Source organism: Leucoraja erinacea, chromosome 21 (genome assembly GCF_028641065.1).
Source record: "Leucoraja erinacea ecotype New England chromosome 21, Leri_hhj_1, whole genome shotgun sequence".
Classification (NCBI taxonomy): Eukaryota; Metazoa; Chordata; class Chondrichthyes; order Rajiformes; family Rajidae; genus Leucoraja; species Leucoraja erinaceus.
This window is the reverse complement of record NC_073397.1, coordinates 14,978,254-14,998,466: the sequence shown is the minus strand read 5'-3', so window position 1 is coordinate 14,998,466 and position 20,213 is coordinate 14,978,254. Positions and strand designations below refer to the sequence as shown.

General features: G+C 48.8%; 1 protein-coding gene across 1 annotated transcript in view; it reads left to right on the top strand.

Annotated features, from left to right (window-relative positions):
* The window catches only part of zhx3b (zinc fingers and homeoboxes 3b), a 70,149-nt gene extending 50,578 nt beyond the window's left edge, over positions 1–19,571 (top strand). The window contains exons 2-3 of the mRNA XM_055652178.1: positions 12,988–15,946; positions 18,823–19,571. Coding sequence (XP_055508153.1) covers positions 13,144–15,946; positions 18,823–18,833 — 2,814 coding nt within the window. The 5' untranslated portion in view covers positions 12,988–13,143 and the 3' untranslated portion in view covers positions 18,834–19,571. The remainder of the gene's footprint in view (positions 1–12,987; positions 15,947–18,822) is intronic.
* Positions 19,572–20,213: the final 642 nt, after the last annotated feature.

Here is a 20,213-nt window from a genome sequence, read left to right as displayed (position 1 = left end):
TGAGTTGGATGATCAGCCATGATCATATTGAATGGCGGTGCAGGCTCGAAGGGCCGAATGGCCTACTCCTGCACCTAACTTCTATGTTTCTATGTTACTCCAGCACTTTGTGTCCATCACGAGAACATATCTTCTCTTTCCCAGATCCTTCAGGGAATATTGGAAGACATTGTTGGTGTTGATTACAGCTGGAATGATAAACAACCCACTCCAGCCTCACAACCTTCTGCCGTTCAGCAATTACGGTTTCCTGTGCAGGCCACATTTTTATCATTCAACCATTGGTAATTGTGGGCTGAACCTTGGAATCTCATCTCTAAACCTCTCGTCACATGGTCTCCTGTAGGATGGGCCCTATGATTTATCTTTTTTTGTTTAGATTAGTTTATTATTGTCACATGTACAGTGAAAAGCTTCCTTGTTGTGTGATAACCAGTCAGCAAAAAGACTATATATGATTACAATCAAACTGTCCACAGTGTATAGATACAGGATAAAGGGAATAATGTTTTATGCAAGATAGGGTCCAGTAATGTCTGATTAAAGATAGTCTGAGGGTCTCCAATGAGGTAGATATGAGGTCAATTTGGTGATAGACTGATTCAGTTGGCTGTTAACAGCTGGGAAGAAACTGACTGAATCTGGAGGTGTGTATTTTCACCCCTCTGTACCTCTTGCCTGATGTGAAAGGGGAGAAGAGGGAGTGACAAGGGGTGAGACTGGTCCTTGATTATTCTGGTGGCCTTGCCGAGGCAGCGTGAAGTGTAGATGGAATCGATGGAAGGGAGGTTGGTTTGCGTGGCGTCGACCAAGCTTCTAACCTGACATACTCATGGAAAAGTTTATTAAGTCCATTGCATCTCTGCCAGCATCTACTAGAAACATTCTGCCAGTCCCATTCTCCTGCTCTTTCCCAAGCCCCTGTAAATTCCTCCCTCTCAGGTGTCCTTTCCATTTCTCTTCTAAAATCTTCAATTGATTCTCTTTCCACCATCCATGTGGGTAACCAGTTCCAGAGCGGCAAAGTGGCACAACATTAGACCTGTTGCCTCACAATGTCCGAGACCCGGGTTCGATCCCGACCTCAGTTGATGTCTATGTGTGGAGTTTACACGTTCTCCCTGTGACGGCGTGGGTTTCCTCCGGGTACTCCGGTTTCCTCCCACATCCCAAAGACGTGTGGGTTTGTAGATTAATTGTCCTCTGTAAATTGCCCCTAGTGTGTAGGACATAGAACTAGTGTATGGATCATCAATGTTCGGAGTGGACGGTGCGTCGAAGGGTCTGTTTCCACACTGTATCTCCAAACTAAATAATAACTACCTTCTGTTTTTCAAAAGAAAAAAAGTCCTTGCTTTCTCCTCTTATCTTTGTCCTACAAATTTAACTCAATATCCTTCTAGTCTCCATCGATCCTTAAGCCATGCATTAATCAGAGCAGCTTTCCTTTGTCTAACATCTCGAAGCAAGTCGTGACCTTGTTCACATCCTATTAAATCACCTCTCAACCTTCCTGATAGCAAGCATGCCAGGCCCAGACCTTTTAGTTGCACCTCGTTGCTGAAATCTTCTATCCCAGAGCCATTCTAGTGAGCTTTCCAATAATTCTGAAGTTGGATATTGCTTGACAATATTTCTGCAAAGTGTCTTGGCATGCTTTTCATCCAAAGAGACAAAGAGGTTGTGTCAACAACATCCATTATTCCAGTCTAACGACATATTTCCTATAGCAGAATAAAATGTTTTTAAAAAAAGATTGAAAAATAAAAAGGAAATTCAAAATTAAAAAAAAACAAAGGGCGTAAAGCAGATTTATGAGGATGTTGCCAGGACTAGAGAGCCTGAGCTACAGGGAGAGGTTGAGCAGTCTACGACTTTATTCCTTGGAGAGCAGGAGGCTGAGGGGTAATCTTATAGAGGTGTATAAAATTATGAGAGGAATAGATCGGGTAAATGCATAGTCACCGGCCCAGAGTAGGGGAATCGAGAAGATGGAGGTTTAAGATGTGGAGGGGAAGATTTAATAGGAACCTGAGGCTTAACGTTTTTACTCAAAGGGAGGTGGGTGTATGGAACGTGCTTCTGGAGGAGGTAGAAGAGGCAGGGACTATCGTAACGTTTAAGAAACATTTAGACAGGTACAGTATGTGGATAGGATAGATTTAGAGGGATATGAATCAAATGCTGGCAGGTGGACTAGTGTAGAATGGGGTATGTTGGTCGGTGTGGGCAAGTTGGGCCGAAGGGCCTGTTTCCACGCTGTATGACTCTGTAACACAGGACACTGGAAGCATTATTGAATGGGTTTCACCATTAAGTGTTTTGCTTGGAGGTGATGAACTGTTTAACTGGTGCCACATTCTAGATGCAGCATTAGACATTTGCTTTGTTTCTCAAGGGTGTTCTTTTTTTTAAATTTTAATGAGAGTCCTGTTTAGATCAATTATCGAATAAATAAATAGGTTGTTTGTGTCAGCTTCGAGCAGTGTACCGCCAAGCTCCTGCTGTGATGTCCCAAGGCTGTCTGTGGCTAGAAATTACTCTCCTTCAGTCGGTGGGCAGATCACAGATGAAGCCCTCACACCCAAATTGTTTGCAGAAAGATTATTTAAAATCTTGATTCTATCTTCTTAATCCATGTACACCTTTCTTGCATTCTCATTGCTGCTCATATCGTATCTCATTTCAATGCTGTAAATTCTTCCAAGGACATTTGTTTCTTTGACAGATTTTGTACGTTATGACAGTGCACCTATTCAGTAGCTTTTCAATATGAATTCACCGCAAGGTTTCCATGGGGCATTAACAAAGGCAGATGTGTATTTGTACCTGTTGCACAGAGACCATCTTCGAGGAACAACCAGAACATATGCATAGAGGGTCCATCACTGACTCAGTTGTTAAAGATGAACATTGAATTCATAGAGTGATGCAGTTTGGAAACAGGCCCTTCGACCCAACTTGCACACATGTCCCACTTGCACACATGTCCCAGCTACACTAGACCCATCTGCCAGCATTTTGTTTATATCATACCTGTCCTATCACCATGTACCTGTCCAATTGCTTATTAAATGGTGGGATAGTTCCTGCCTCAACTACCTCCTCTGGCAGCTTGTTCCATACACCCACCGCCCTTGGTGTGAAAATGTTGCCCCGCAGATTCCTATCAAATCATTTCCCCTGAAAAGTGCAGAAGTAACTCAGCGGGTCAGGCCGCATCTCGGGAGAATGGGTGACATTTCGGGTCGAGACCCTTCTTCAGACTGAAAGCAAGGGATTGGGTGGGGGTGGGCGGTTGAGGTGAAGAACTGGAGGGGAGAAAATGCCCGGACCATTCAGTGCTGGCCACAAATCACCTCAGGCAGGGCATTGTGGACCTGGGAAAGTGTGATCTCAAGCAAAACAATGTGGAGAACTGTGGAACGTATAACGACTCGGGAGGAGGAAGGGGGCAAGGAGAGAGGGGGTAAGGGAGGGAAGGGGAGTAAGAGATGATATTAATTAAAATTAGAAAATTCAATGTTCATACCACTAGGTTGTAAGCTACCCAAGTGGAATATGAGTTGCTGTTGCTCCATTTTGCGTGTGGCCTCACTCTGGTAGTGGAGGAGGCCCAGGACAGAAAGGTCAGTGTGGGAATGGGAAGGGGGATTGAACTGGTTGGCCAAGATGGACGGAGCGCAAGTGAAAACGTCGCCGAGGCTACGTTTAGTCTCGCCGTTGTACAGGGGCCTCCAATCTAGGGCAACGTCTACAAACTTCTCCCACCCCCCTCTGCTCCCTCTTCCCCCTACTCTCCCTTCCCCCCCACTAAAAGCCCGATAACCAGTTCTACAGTCCACAACCATGTATCCGCCTTGGGCCGCTAACTCCTGATTCCATCCTAAAATCATCCTATCCGGGAACCTCCTTGCCTGAGGTCACCTGTTGTCGGCCCTGATTTGTTCTGGGTTTTTCCCCCCATTCTCCCAACTACAATCAGCCTGACGAAGGGTCCCAACCTGAAACATCACCTGTCCGTGTTCTCCAGAGATGCTGCCCGACAGGGGATCAACTGGGATGTTGAGGAAAATGCTGGAGTAACTCAGCGGGTCAGGCGGCATCTGTGGAGGGAATGTGGATCGGTGACGTTTCGGGTGGGGACCGTTCTTCAGACTTTGAAGGAGAGGATGATAGCAGAGTGGTCACGTTACTGGACTAGTCGTGTGGACCCGTGAGTTTGAATCCCACCCCAGCTGCTAAATTCAAGTAATTAAATAGGTTTGAAATTACCAGAAGAATAATAGGCGGTCCTAGAAGCTTACTTGGTTCCTCCATACTCCTTGGTTAATGAAACCTGCCACTGTTACCTAGTCTTGCCTTTCTGTGGATTGAAATTAAAAAAAAACTACAGATGCTGGCGGTCTGAAATAAATGCAGGAAACACCCACCTGGTCAGGCAGCATCTGTGGAAAGAGAAGCAAAGAGAAGAGTCTGTCGACCAGAAATGATAATTTTGTTTTCTTCGCCACGGATGCTGCCTGCCCTGCTGAGTTTGTTTCCAGCATTTTCTGTTTTTATTCTGGCCATGTTGACTCAAATTACCCTCCCCCCTCGCCTCTCTCCGCTAAAACTCCACACTTGGTCTCTCCAGGGATGTGACATCCTACATGTTTAGTTTAGTCCAGGGATACAGCATGGAAACAGGCCCTTCGCCCCATCGGCTCCATGCTGACTATCGGACACACATTCACACTGGTTCAAGAGTGTTTTATTGTCATGTGTCCCAAGACTTTGTAGTTCGGAGCTTATTTGGAGGTTGTAGTGTTTAATAGCCTGATGGCTGTGAAGAAGAAGCTGCTCCTGAACCTGGACGTTACAGTTTTCAGGCTCCTGTATCTTCTTCCTGATGGCTAGAATGATATGAGTTTGTGGCCAGGATGGTGCGGGTCGCTAATGATGATGGCTGCCTTTTTGAGGCGCGACTCTTGTGGATAGTGAGGAAGGTCAGTACTTGCGATGGACTGGGCAGTGAGCACCCCATTTTTGCAATCTTCTTGTATGTTATCCCACTTTCGCCATCCACTCCCCCCACACTGGGGGCAATTCACCCACAAACCCAAGTAAGTAATTTAAAGAAATACGGCTTGGTGTCAATTCCAGAGGCTTCCCACGTACACGAGGAGAGACGTCTCTTTGCTCGCATGTATCAGAATGTGGTACGGATCCATTTTTGCCATTGCCCAGTGTCGATCTTGGCAAGGAGCCAGTTGGAAGGAGCGATGCAGCACGCAGAACATCCTGTACAGGGTGATGCCGATGTACCCGCAGGGGGCTGGGCCGGAGATGGAGGAAAGGAGGCTCCGGAGGATTAAAATAAAACACGCTGTACTGAAGAGTGGGGGATGGAGCAAGGGAGCAAAGGGAAATATACTTTTAACAATGAATTCGGTACAAAATAACGTCCTTAACTGCCCTTGCTGAACGTGTTTTTACTGGCACTGTGCCAACAATAATAAAGGATGAGGCCTACAGCTGTCACTTGTCAGCCCCGTTCTTGCCCTCTGTCACATTCACTAAGTTCTCCATGTTAGTCCCTTGGGGACACCAACTGAGCAACAATACATTGAAGTATAAAGACACTTGGACGATGAAATAAGCAGGAACCTTCATTTTTATTGCTAGGCTTTTCTTCCCTTATTGGTACGGGTTTGTTATTGACATCTCTACCAAGAGACGGCGAAAAACTCCTGTTTACGTGCTATTCCATCAAATCAGATAGTAACATGAGTAGGCGACGTCAGGGTCTGCATGGTCGACATATCTTTTAGAAACAGGAAGTAGAACATACTCCTGATGGATGAAGCATCAATGGCTGAACCTTCTCCCTCACACTGCCTGCCCTCCTGCCCCAGCAGCCATAACATCCAACAGGTGAAAATAAAAACTGGCAACTGCAAGGGGCAACAGTGCTCAGGAAATTTCCTTTCTGATCCTCTTTAGGCTTTAGAGGTACAGCAGGGAAACAGGCCATTTGACCCACGTAGTCCGCACCAACCTGCGATCTCCCCGTACACTAGCACTATCCTACACACTAGGCACGTTTTTTTACAATTTAACCAAAGCCAATTAACCTACAAACCTGTATGTCTTTGGAATATGGGAGGAAACCGGAGCACCCAGAGAAAACCCACGTGGTCGCAGGGAGAACGTGCAAATTCCGTACAAACAGCACCCGTAGTCAGAATCGAACCTGGGCCTCTGGCACAGTATGATAGCAATTCTACCTCCGCAATGGGGTAGAGGTGAATTGGACAGTGCCCTAGATTATGGAAGGACTGTTCCAAAGCTTGATAACAGAGAGGGGGAGCAGAGTCTGGAAGTGCGCACTTTCAAGCTTCGGTACCTTCTGCCGGATGGGAGCAGGAAGAAGAAGGAATGACCGGGGTGGGCAAGTCTTTGATTATATTGTGTAGATTTATTGGACATAGGTGGGAAAGGATTGGACCAGGGTGGATGGGATGGAATCAAGGTATGTTGAAATGATGTCAGTGGGGCAGGAACTGGCAGAAACAATGGGTGTGCCAGGGCAGTTCTGCTTATGGATTTTTGGGAGAATGTAAAAGAGTCTGAAGTCGGGTCCCCACCCAAAAGGCCACCCATCCTCCTTCTCCAGAGATGCTGCCTGACCCGCTGAGTTACTCCAGCACTTTGTGTCTATCTTTGATTATGTTGGCTGTATTTCCAAGGCAATGTGGTGCAGATGGAGTCAATGGTGGGGAGTCTGGTCTGTGCGATGGACTGGGCAACATCCACAACTCTCCGTAATATCTTGCGGTCGTGGGCAGAGCTGTTCCCAAACCAAGCTGTGAGGCAACCAGGAGGATGCTTTATATGGTGCATCTTGTAGAGGTTTGTACACATTGTTGGCAAAGTGTAATAGTAGCAGTAGTCTATCATCACGTGTGCTGAGATACAGAGAAAAGCTTTTAGTTGCGTGCTATCCAGTCAGTTTTTATCCAGTGTTTTGTAGTGTGCTGCCCAGTCAGTGAAAAGACCTTACATGATTACAATCAACCCATCCACAGTGTACAGATACGGAATAAAGGAAATAATGTTTTGTGCAAGATAAAGTCCAGTAAAGTCTGATTAAAAATAGTCTGAGGCCCTAGCTCAGGACCGCTCTCAACTTGGACTCCAAGCCGACCAAATTTTTGCTAATTTGCCAATTTTTAACAAGTTCTCACTTCATGAAAATTAGAAATACTCTCCACATCCGCATCTTGTGAAAAGTTAATTTGAAAGGACCAGAACCGGTTCAGGAGATGACAGAGATTGTTTATGACATTAAATCATTCCGAGGCTATGCCTTCAGTCATCGTTAGTATTTTTTTACAGCACAGATGGACCCCTCTTGGTTCTTCACATCAGTGCCAGCTCTTTCAAAGAGTCCTTGTCATTTGTTGCCCGACCAAATATAAATTCTTCTCTATTAAATATTTATCCATCTTGCATAGACTTAGCTTCTGCTAATGTTTCTCATAAAACTCTACGCATCCTGGTCCAAGTGCTAACTCTTAAATTCATCGCCTGTGGGGAAATTGTGTTAAATATCCCACTTACTGCGACTGGATATTGCTTTCCTAATTTACAACTTCCAGTCCCGTTGCTTATTTGATCTTTTCTCTTGCCTTGTTCATTTCTTACCCAATTGCCTCATCAAAACACGTTGACCATCTTCCCCCAGCCTATCCTCTTGTGGTATAATCACCTTCTGGCTGAAGATATTTCTCCTCACCTTCATTCTAAAGGTGCGTCCTTTTATTCTGAAGCTGTGCCCTCTGGTCCTAGACTCTCCCACTACTGGAAACATCCTCTCCACTTCCACTATATCCATGCTGTTCTTTACTCGGCAAGTTTCAATGAGATCCCCCGCCTTATCTTGCTAAACCCCAGCGAGTACAGGCCCAGAGCCATCAAACGCTCCTCATACGTTAATCCAATCATCCCCGGGACCAATCTCGTAAACCTCCTCTGGACCCACTCCAACATCAGCGAGTCCTTCCTCAGATATGGGACTCAAAACTGCTCAGTTAATAGTTGACACATTCATAGGTCTTAGGTCAGATCAGGTAAGGATGTCAGATTTCATTCCTTCCAAGGATGTTTGTGAATCTGGACATTAAACAAATCAAAGGACATGGCAATAAGGTTGGAAATGGTTGTTGAGGTAAAAGATCAGTTTTGATCTTGATGCTGGAACAAGCTTGAAGGGTCTATTCCTACACCTATTTCATTTATTCTTACGGTTGGATTTCTAGTATTTTCATGACTAATGTTACTTTGACTAACTTTTTTTAAATTCAAGATTTAAGGGCCAGTGGCAGAGCTGGTGGAGCTGCTGCCTCACAGCGCCAGAGACACGGGTTCCATCCTGACCTCGGGTGCTGTCCATGTGGAGTTTGCATGTTCTCCCAGAAACCATGTGGGTTTCCTCTGGGTGTTCTACGTTTCTCCTCGGGTGCTGTCCATAGATGTGAAAGTGGGAGAATCAGCGTTTGCATGTTCTCCTGGCCGAGAAACCATGTGGGGAGCGTTTCCTCTGGGTGTTGCTACGTTTGCTCCCGGCATGTTAATTTTTTCGGGGCTCCTGCAACGGCGACTTGCTCTTAGAGCTCCTGGAGGTAACATCACTGCCCCGCGCGGCTTGGATGCGGGAAAGCGCACGTGGGATCCAACATCCGGTGTGCGAGAATCAGCCGTGTTAGGTCGCCATCGCCATACTTTGACTCTGACATTCATGCAGTGGAGATAAGTTTATTTGGCCAAAGGGATGGATGTTTATGTAAAATGTAATTATGTTGTGTCTGGGGTCTGTGTGTGTATGGCTGCAGAAACTAAACCTCCAGGGGTCCAAATGACAATTAAATATACTCTTGATACTCTTGATACTCTTGATTCATTGGGCCAAAGGGCCCGTTTCCCTGCTGTGTCTAAAACTAAAACTAAAATAAAGTACAAACCTAAATTCCCCAGCCACTATGGGATTCAAATTCATTCCATGAATCAATAGTCCACACAACAGAGAGAAAGTGCTGGAATAACTCAGCGGGTCAGCTAGTATCTCTGGAGAAAAAGGATGGGTGACGTTTTGGGCCGGAACTCTTCTTCTTAGTCCAGAACCTTGGTTAAAAGAGAGCAAGTTAAGATCTTGTGTGCTTTTGATTTTTAAAAGGACTCCTAATTATAAAACACTTTCTTTACAGAAGGGCTGCTGATGCATTGGCAAGTTGGCTCATATGAAAATGCAGAAATAAATGGAAACGAGTTAGCCTCAGAGATATGCATCAGAACCTTCTACCTGGATACAGAGTCTGCCAAAAGAGCTCTGTGATAGGGTTGGTTTATGTGGTCAATCTGACCTCTGCTTGCAGAGTTTCCACAGCACCAACTCCTGCTGTCGGTCAGTGGCAGTACTGTAGTATCATGCAGCAAATCACGCTGGCAGGCGAGATGTAGTCATTCGGAGTTCCTGCAGATGCTGCAACAGTGTTTAGTTTAGTTCACTTTAGTTTAGAGATACAGCGTGGAGACGGGTCCACCGTGACCATGCCGACCTGCGATCCCTGCACACTATCACTATCCCACACAGAATATACAATTTTACCAAGCCAGTTAGCCTACAGACCTGTACATCTTTGGAGTGTGGGAGGAAACCGTTGCACCTGGAGAAAACCCACGCAGGTCACGGGGAGAACATACAAACTCCGTACAGGTGCTGTAAGGTAGCAACTCTACCGCTGCGCCACCCTGCCGTCCTAACACAGGCACTTATTCAGCAAAGCCATTGACTGCGTTTGTTTAGTTTAGTTTAGTTTATTATTGTCACGTGTACTGAGGTACGGTGAGAAGCTTTCTGTTGCGTGCTTTGCAGTCAGTGGAAAGACTATACATGGTTATAATCATGCCGTCGACCGCAGATACAGGATGAAGGGAATAACGTTTGAGTTTGAGATTGAGTTTAGTTTATTGTCACGTCTATCGAGGTACTGCGAAATGTTTTTTGTTGCGTGCTATCCAGTCCAGTTTTTTACACAGAGGATGGTGAGAACCTCAGACACTCTGCCAGGGTTGGTGGTGGAGGTTGATATGATACTGACATTGAAGAGACCTTTGGATAGGCACGTAGATGTGTAGGGAATGGAAGGATATGGGATTAAGGGCGGCGCATTGTTGCAGCTGGTAGAGTTGCTGCCCACAGCGCCAGAGACCCAGGTTCGATCCGGACCTGTCTGTCTGCGTGATGTGTGCCCGTTCTCCCCGTGACCGCATGGATTTCCACCAGGAGCTCCGGTTTCCGTCCACATCTCACATGCGGGTCTGCCGGGTAATTGCCCCTAGTGTGTAGGGAGTGGATGACAATGTGGGATAACATAGAACTAGTGTGAATGTGTGGTCGATGGTCAGCGTGAACTATGTAGGCTCTTTCCATTCTGTATTTTTCATTCAATGCAATCAATTCAGTGTGCAGGCAGATAAGAGTTGGATCGGCACGGACATTGTGGGCCGAAGGGCCTGTTCTTATGCTCTACTGTTCTATGTTCTATGTTTGTTGTTTGCACATATTTCTAAGCCACCCTCCGCGATGGAAAATCTGTAATGTGCCCTACTCTGGGCATGAGACTCTGCGTTTACCCAATCTAGCGTGGGGGGGAATGGTGCTGAACCAGTGGACAAATGTGTTTGTGGGGGGGGGGGGGGGGGGGGGGGGGGGTTTAATAACTCAATGACTTCCTCTCTGTAGGCTGCCTCGAACCCGACCACAGTAGTGTCGTCAGCAAATAACGTTTTTGCATAAAGTCGTAGGGTGGGTGTATGGAACGCCCTATTGGGAGGAGCGAGTAGGAGAGGCAGGGGCCTATAGGCAACATTTAAGAAACATTTAGACCAGGTACATGGATAGGACTGGTTGACCAGTTTAGGGGATTCGGGCCAAACACAAGCAGGTGGGTCGAGTATAGATGGGACATATAACAGTGTTTAAGAGGGAACTGCAGATGCTGGAGAATCGAAGGTTACACAAAAAAGCTGGAGAAACTCAGCGGGTGCAGCAGCATCAATTGGAGGAACAGCACCCAGGTCGATATTCCGTTTGCGGGTGTGCAGTCTGCATCCCCAGGGGGCCACATCTCACATGCGAACATCGAATTCTCCCTATTTGTAGGGAGTGTTAGTCCTTGCTGTCTGAATCCCCTCGATGGTCCTCTAACCCCCCCATACTGTTTTTCTCCCATCAATCCAGTGTGCAGGCAGATAAGAGTTCGGGTTTCCGAAGGGCCTGTTCTTATGCTTTTTCTATGTTCTTGTTTGTTGTTTGCACATATTTCTAAGTCCCGATGGAAAATCCCCTACCCCGAGACTCTGCGATCAGTCGTGAAGAAGGGTGGGGGGGGGGGAATTTCGGCCCGAGGAGTACGTTTTTGCGAAACGTTGCCTATTTCCTTCGCTCCATTTAGATGCTGCTGCACCCGCTGAGAGGGATTCTCCAGCTTTTTTCGTGTAACCCTGGAACATATAACAGATTGGTGTAGGATTAGTGTAAATGGGTGTCAACACAGACCAAAGAACCTGTTTCAGTGCTGTATCTCTCTGTCTGTTAATTGCTAGCACACAGACAAGGTGTGGACATATTACTTCCCACGAGTATTTCAGTGAAGTGTAGCAATGACATTGAGAAACTGTCTCTTTGTGTTCATTGCGGAAAGCTCGCAACGGCATGATCATTCATTCCCGTCAGTCCTGGTGCAGGGTCTCGATCCGAAACATCGGCCATTTCTTTCCCTCCCGCCGATGTTGGGTTTTAGATTATTTTAGAGCTGCAGCGTGGAAACGGGCCCTTCAGCCCACCGAGTCCTTGCTGACCAAAGATCACCCATGCACTAGTTCTATTCTACACACCAGTGACAATTTTCCTAGGCTAATTAACCTACAAACCTGCACGTCTTTGGAGTGTGGGAGGAAACCGGAGCACCTAGAGAAAACCCACTCGGTCACGGGGAGAACGTACAAACCTCGTATAGACAGCACCCGTGGTCAGGATCGAACCCAGGTCTCTGTCACTTTGAGGCAGCAACTCTACCGCTGTGCCGTCCTTCAGTTGGAGTACCTCCAGCAATTTGTTCTTTGCTCCTGATTCCAGCATCTGCAGCCTCCTGTGTCTCTGTAATCATTTGCTCTATTCTCTGAATTGTTTTTTGTTGTGTCTGAAAGGAGCATTCCGAGGCTTTGTCAGATGTCAAAATGAGGAAATATCTTTCTATAATGCTTTTCAGGGCATCATATGAAGCTTTGCAGCCAATTTTTTTTTTTAATTGTAGCAATCTGGAGAAACAAGATCAATGTGATGAGCTGTGAAGGACAAGGGGAAGGGCTATGGATCTATTACTGAGCTAATGAATATGCACAGTTCACCACCCTGTGTGTGCAAGGTGCATTAACAAGTTTGTTTACCTGACTCCTCTTCGAGTGGCGCATGGTCTATACTGGGGACAGGGAAAACATTTACATTATATTCATGTCCAATTCCTGTCTGCTCCCCTTTCCTTCAAGAACTCAGAGTGGCACGGTGGCACAGCGGCAGCGTTGCTGCCTTTCAGCGCCAGAGACCTGGGTTCGATTCTGACCATGGGCGCTGTCTCTACGGAGTTTGTACGTTCTCCCACCGGCCGTGTGCGTTTTCCTCGGGTGCTCCGGTTTCCTCCCACATTCCAAAGAAGTACAGGGTTAGTAGGTTAATTGGCTTCTGTAAATTGTAAATTGTCCCTAGTGTGTAGGGGGTGATCGCTGGTCGGCGCGGACTCGGTGGGCCGAAGTGTTTGTTTCCACGCTGTATCTCTAAAGTCTAAACAAATGAATGCAGCAGCCTTATAAGGCTCCACTGGTACAAGGAATGCTTGCAACTGATGCTTTAATACATCTCATGTCTCTCTCACTTTGGCCTTGCAGGCGGGTCGTTTGTTCGGAGGCGTCCAAATTGGCGGCGGTCGTGAGTGAGAGGGCGTGGCTTCCATGGAGAGAAGAGGACTGTGAGCTGTGCTTTTGCGCTCGTGGGGTTAAGGACACGCGCTGTGCCTCCATCTTCTGACGCCATTGCCACCAGCGATGGCGAGCAAGAGGAAGTCTACCACGCCGTGTATGATCCCAGCCAAGACCCTGGCCTTGCGGGATCCCGGCGTGGGTGTCAGCCCGGCGTACCACGACGATGACGGGCAAACCTTACCACAAGCGTTTGCCACTGACGACGCTTCAGCCGGAGAGGAGTCTTACGGCGAGAACGAGGGAGCGGTGCCCGATGGGTTTGAGTGCAAGTACTGCGATTTCACCGGCCAGGACTACCACGCCTTCACCGTGCACGTGGAGTCGGCGCACTCGGATGCGTGCATGGGCCGGCTGTACGTCTGCGTGGAGTGCAACCACAGCGCCCACAGCCAGGAGGCGCTGGCGGAGCACAACGCGCTGAGCCACAGCGTGGCGGACAACCTCAAGGTCAGCGTTATCAAGATGGGCAACCAGATGCTGCCCGAGCAGAACCTCGCCGACCCCCGGGGCAACCTCTCCTCCTCCTCCTCCCAGGAGAACGGGAAGGACATGGACTCCCAGGCGGAAATCTCCATCAGCAAGACCCCCATCATGAAGATGCTGAAGGCCAAACCGGACAGCAAGAGGATCAGCATCACCCACCCAGGGAGGGAGGAGCCCAGCGAGGAAGTTGGAGTGGCCAACGAGGCCATTAAGAAGGTGGAGGGGCTAGAGGTAGTCCCGGTCAATGGGCCGACCAGCTCTGGCCAGGCCGTCAATGGGAGCACGGTGTTGCCGGTGCCTGTCCTACAGGCCGGCATGGCCCAGATCGTCCCGGTGGTACAACAGCCGGCTCCGGGCAACGTTTCCAGCCCCCTCCCCAAGGTCATGATCCCCCTGAGCAGCATCCCCACCTACAATGCCGCCATGGACTCCAACAGCTTCCTCAACAACTCCTTCAACAAGTTCCCCTACCCGACCAAGGCTGAGCTGTGCTGGCTCACGGTGGTGACCAAGTACCCGGAGGAGCAGCTGAAGATCTGGTTCACCGCCCAGCGGCTCAAGCACGGCATCAGCTGGACGCCGGAGGAGATCGAGGACGCCAGGAAGAAGATGTTCACCACCATCATCCAGGGGGTCCCTCAGCAGACCATCACCGTGCTGCCCAGCCAGGTCACCACCACCAATGGTGGCCACCACCTCTTCCAGGCCAACTTCCCCTGCCAGCTGATGACCCAGGCGGGCAACATTGTGGTCACCCAGCCCGGTGGGATGGTGAAAGGACTCACCATGACAGGCTCCCACGTGGCGGTCAGCTTGGCCACTATCCCCAGGCAGCAGCAGCAGCAGCAGCAGCAAGACATCTCCAAGTTCCAGAAGCTTGGAGGAGCGACGGAGAAGATCGTGACTTCGGTTTGCGCCGTCCAGTCGGCGATCGGCGGCTCGAGCCACCTCTCGTCCTCCAGCCTCATGTCCGAGTTCGGGACGTACAAGTACAAGAAGTCCAAGGAGCAGTTGGCGGCGCTGAAGCAGAGCTTCCAGCGGGCCCAGTTCCCCGAGCCCGACGAGGTGGACCGGCTGGTCAGGGTGACGGGTCTCCGGGGCAAGGAGATCCGCAAGTGGTTCAGCGACCGGCGCTACAACTACAAGAACCTCAAGTGCAACCAGTCCTTCGAGGCGGGAGGCCACAGCCTGGCGGCGGCGGCAGCCGGAGCGGCCCTGGAGGAGACCCCCGTCCCCACGCCCACCCCGGGCTCCCAGCCCTACCGCCGGCAGTGGCAGACCAGCTGCGACTTCACCCCGCCCAAGTTCAAGGGCAAGTCGGCCGAGCAGCTCAGCCTGCTGGAGCACAGCTTCAGCCTCGGCCCCTTCCCCGCGGAGGACGAGGTGGGCCGACTCCGGTCCGAGACCAAGATGACCAGGAGGGAGATCGACCTGTGGTTCTCCGAGCGCAGGAAGATCAAGATGGACGAGCAGGAGGGGGGTCGCCAGGAGGACTCTGGGGTGGCCGACTCGGCTGGGGATGAGGAGGACGAGGAGGAGGAGGTGGACGAGGAGGAGGACTCAGACGGGGAAGGGACGCCCAGCGACAGCAGCTCGGTGGATATGAAGCAGGTCGTGCCCCGTCAGGAGCGGCAGAAGGTCAGCCCCCTGAAGATCTGCATGAAGGACGGCTCCAATGCCTGCGTCCAGCCCAATGCTGCGCAGGCCGCCAAGACCACGACCCCCGGCGGCCTCTCCACCTCCTACCATGCCCCCAAGTACAAGGGGCAGAACAAGAAGACAGTCCACCAGCTCCACCTGATGAAGCTTCAGTTCATGCGGACCCAGTGGCCCACGGTGGAGGAGTACGACGAGCTGGCCATCAGAGCCCGGCTGCCCAGGACCGAGGTTGTCCGCTGGTTCGGGGACGCCCGCTACGCCCTGAAGAACGGGCAGCTGAAGTGGTTCGACGACTACAAGAAGGGCATCTACGCCATCCGCTCGGGCAGCAACAGCCTCATCACCGACGTGCCGGCGGAGCAGTACAGGATCCGGCGCACGCCGGGCCGGAAGAGCGGCAAGGTGGTGCTGTTCGAGTACTACACCCAGCACCGCATGCTCCACGAGGAAGACCTCGACCGCCTCTGCGAGAAGTCCTGCATGAGCTACGAGCAGGTCAGGGACTGGTTCGCCGAGAAGCAGACCGAGGATGCCATGTACATGTCGGACTTCAGCAACGAGGACCTGCAGTCGACCAACGGCGAGAGCGACAAGGCCAAGGTTGGCCCGAGCATGGTCGCCGACGAGGCGTGCTCCGACGTGACTGACAACAGCGACAACTGGGACATCCAGTCACGGGACGGTCCCATGGAACTCAACGAGTTTGACACGGAGAATATCTCTGGTGAGGCTCCCGTACCTGTACAATGTGGACAGCTCGATTTTAATCGTGAATACGCTGACTGCATAGCACGCAACAAAAAAAAGCTTTTCACTGTACCTCGGTACACGTGACAATAAACTCAACAAAGGTGACGCAAGTTCTAGTTTAGTTCAAATTGTAATAAAAGGGACCTGCAGATGCTGGTTTATACCAAAGACAGACACATAATGCTGGAATAACTCAGTGAGTCAGGCAGCATCTCTGGAGACCATGGATAGGTGACATTTCGGGTTGGGACCCTTAGACTCAGTTTAGTTTAGTTTAATTCTATTTAGTTTAGTTTAGTTTAATTCAATTTAGTTTAGTTTAGAGATACAGCATGGAAACAACTAGTTACTTGCATCTGGGTTTAGTGTAGTAAGCTGAAAACTTTACAGTCTGTTTTCTTGTTATTAATTTCTGGGATAGGGCCAAAGCCAATATTTATTGTCCACTTGAAACAGGGAACTGCAGATGCTGGTTTACTAAAAAAAAAAAAAAGGCACAAAGTGCTGGAGTAATTCAGCAGATCCGGCAGCATCTCTGTAGAACATGGATAGGTGACATCTGAAGTCGGGACCCTATCAAGCTGATGAGAAGCCCTGACCCGAATTGTCACCTATCCAGATTTGTAGGTTAATTCCCTTTGGTAAAATTGTAAATTGTCCCCAGTGTGCAGGATAGTGTTAGTGTGTGGGGATTGCTGGTCGGCGAGGACAAAGGGCCTGTTTCCATGCTGTATCTCTAAACTAAACTGGAATCAACAAACATGGTTCTAATTCTAACGTGGCACATTGCCACCTGCTTTTAATCTAATTGTCTGTGGATGGCACCAGGGAGAATGGGTGTGAAAGCTGCCGTATAAACAGAAACATATTTGTTTCATTATTGTTTGCGAGAGAACAAATTCTTCTGGCGCCAACCATTAAGAAGGACGGGGACAATGGGTCCAGAGTGCACATTCATCTCCAATTACTCCTCCAAGGGCAGGGAGTGGAGGGATATGGATCATGTACAGGCAGACAAGATCAGTTTAACTTGGCATCATGTTCGGCACAAAACATTGTGGCTGAAGGGCCCGTTCCTGTGCTGTACTCCTCTATGTTCTATGATCTAGGTCCCACAGCAAGCGTGCTTGTACCTGCAGTGACACTGGCTACAGTCTGTACTCCTCGGCTAACAGCCCATGGACTGGAGTGAATCTAGAAGAAAACTCAACTAGTTTAGTTCAGTTTAGAGACGGCAAGGTGGGGCAGCGGCAGAGTTGCTGCCGTACAGCGCCAGAAACCCGAGTTCGATCGTGACTACGGCTGCTGCCTGTACGGAGTTTGTACGTTCTCCCCGTGACCTCCATGAGTGCTCCGTGTTTCCTCCCACACTCCAAAGACGTGCAGGTTCGCAGGTTAATTGGCTTCTGGAAATTGTAAATTGTCCCTAGTGCGTAGGGTAGTGCTAGTATGGGGTGATCGCTGGTCGGCCAAAGAACCTGCTTCCACGCTGCGTCTCTTAAACTAAAAGCATCTGATGGTCTCTGGTGGTGTGAGGCAACAGCCCTACCAGCTGTACCAATGTGCCACCCTTACCCATTGATCTGAGCCAATAGTTGGGCAACCTTGTTCGATTGAAGTGGTCTTTGGCTCAAAGCCCCATTATGCATTTGACCCACTTCATAAGTTCGTAAGCCATTGGAACAGAAATAGGCCATTCGATCCATTGAGTCTACTCCGCCATTTAATCATGGCTGATTTATCTTTCCCTCTTAACCCCATTCTCCTGCCTTCTCCCCGTAACCCTTGACGCCCGTACTAATCATGTCAATCTCCACCTTCAATATAGCCATTGCATTGGCCCTCACAGCCGTTTGTGGCAATGAATTCCACAGATTCCCCACCCTCTGACTAAAGAAATTCATTTTCATTTCCTTTCTAAAGGAACTTCCTTTTATTCTGAGGCTATGCCCTCTGGTCCAAGACTCTTCCAACCTCTCCACATCCACTCTATCCATGCCTTTCACTGTTCAGTAAGTTTCAATGACGTACCCCCTCATCCTTCTAAACTCCAGCGAGTACAGGCCCAGTGCCGTCAAACGCACATCATACGTTAACCCCATCATCCCCAGGATCATTCTCGTAAACCTCCTCTGAACCCTCTCCAACACCAGCACATCCTTCCTCAGATATGGGGCCCAGAACTGCTCACAATACTCCAAATGCGGTCTGACCAGTGCCTTATAAAGCCTCAGCATCACATCCCTGTTTTTATACCCTTGTCCTCCCGAAATTAATGCTAACGTTGCACTTGCCCACCTTGTGTATTGGGCCTTGAGGTTGGAATAATGCATTTTCCCATTGTTCCCAATCTATCTGCGACACACCTGGACACTTGGCAAGTCTGGCAAGTTCAGGCAACTGAACCATCCTACTAAAGCCAGAGAGCAGTGTTGAACTATTATCTACCTCTTTGATGACCCTCGGACTATCCTTGATCGGACCTTGCTGACTTTTCCTTGCACTAAACATTATTCCCTTATCATGTATCCGTACACTGTACAAGATAGATACAAGATACAAGATAGATTTATTCATCACATGTGCCAGATGGCACAGTGAAATGAAATTCCCATACAGCCATACAATTAAAAAAAGGGACACTACACACTATAGGGTCTGACATAAAACATCCCCACACAGCAGAATCAAAGTTTCCCACTGTGTAACTGGAGTGATTGTGATCATGTTTTGTCTTTCTGCTGACTGGTTAGCAGGCAACAAAAGCTTTTCACTGTACCTCGGTGCACGTGACAGTAAACAAAACTAAACTAAGTCTCAAGATCCCTTCTCTACCCGTTGCTATTTCAGAGGCAGAGTGACAGAAGATGAACACCCTGGAAAGTACAAGAAGTGAAGACGGCAGCTCGTTCCCGAATGAGGTACACTGCAGACTCTCCTGGGCCCGCTGTTGGCTTCCGCTGCCGCCCGGACTGATCGGAGACTGCGTTGGGAGACTGCGGCTGTGGTTCAGACTCTCTCTAGTGTTTTGTGAGTGTGTGTGACGGCACCAACACTGTAAATAGACACTGGCATAACTGACACTGAGGTGCCCACCTGCAATTTTATTAGCCTCCTGCAGACACCACAGTCGAAGAATTAGCTTCACTGCACAAATCCATTTTTGTTTGTATATACCAGGACTGGAAGACAAAATAAGGCGTGTTTACGACACGCATATAAAAGGGACTTTAAGTTGGTGAATCCAAATTAGCGGAGGTGGCGATTGATGCTTGGAAATGGCCCTATTAACCTTCTCGGTCATCAGACTTTGTAGTCGGGATTGCACCAGCAAAATGTATTATCGATCCCTATTTGCACAGAGATTTGGAAATGCTTCATGTTTTGACAATTGCTGGTGTATTTTTTATTCCCTCTCCCCCTCCTCTCCCTTCCCCGTGTCGGGTGCGTCTGCGTTTCAGATAGCACGTTGTTTACACGGAGAATAAACAGGCAATTTGAAGTCTCCCTCGTAGGACAGCAGTGGCAATTAACGTCGATCTCGTAGAAGCGGAGGATGCAGCCAGGAAGCAGGCAGCGATATCTAACGCACAATAAGAAGGACGAATGGGGGAGGGGGGGGGGGGGGGGGGCGGGGCGGGGGGGGGGAGTCAGTAGGTCACAGCCACCATTGCTTTGACTGCGATCTGCTGGGCTAAGCTGAGCCCACAACTCTTAATTAGATTATTGTGAGCAATTTTCATTTGAAGGGCTTTGTGCCCCTTTGCTCCCTGTTTCGTGGGACAGCTTCATCCAGAATGGAGCCAAATTGGGAAAACGAAAGACATTTTTAAAAAAGTGATTTTTATTGAGGGAGCTGTATAGAACTGGAGTCATTCTGGGGTGGGGGTGGGGGTGGGAGTGGGGTCCAGTTATGTTTGGTACTTAAACAGCGAGGGTGAATCCACATCCATTTTGTGGTCTGAATGTGTGGTGAGATCTATGCTAGTCACAATAGGACCTGTCAAAGAAGAAATATGCAGGTCAATTGTACTAATTTAAAGAAGTATATATATTTATGTGTGTGCGCGTGCGGAATGGGCATCGTTGCTTTGAGAAACCAAAAAAGGGTGTTTTTTTTTGCCTGAGCTAGGTTCCTCTCAGAACACTTTAAAGATCTAAGAGCTGGGTGGGGTTATGGAAGTACGGAGTATCCCGCAAGAAAGATCTCATTCTGTGGGCGACGCGGTGTATATCATTTA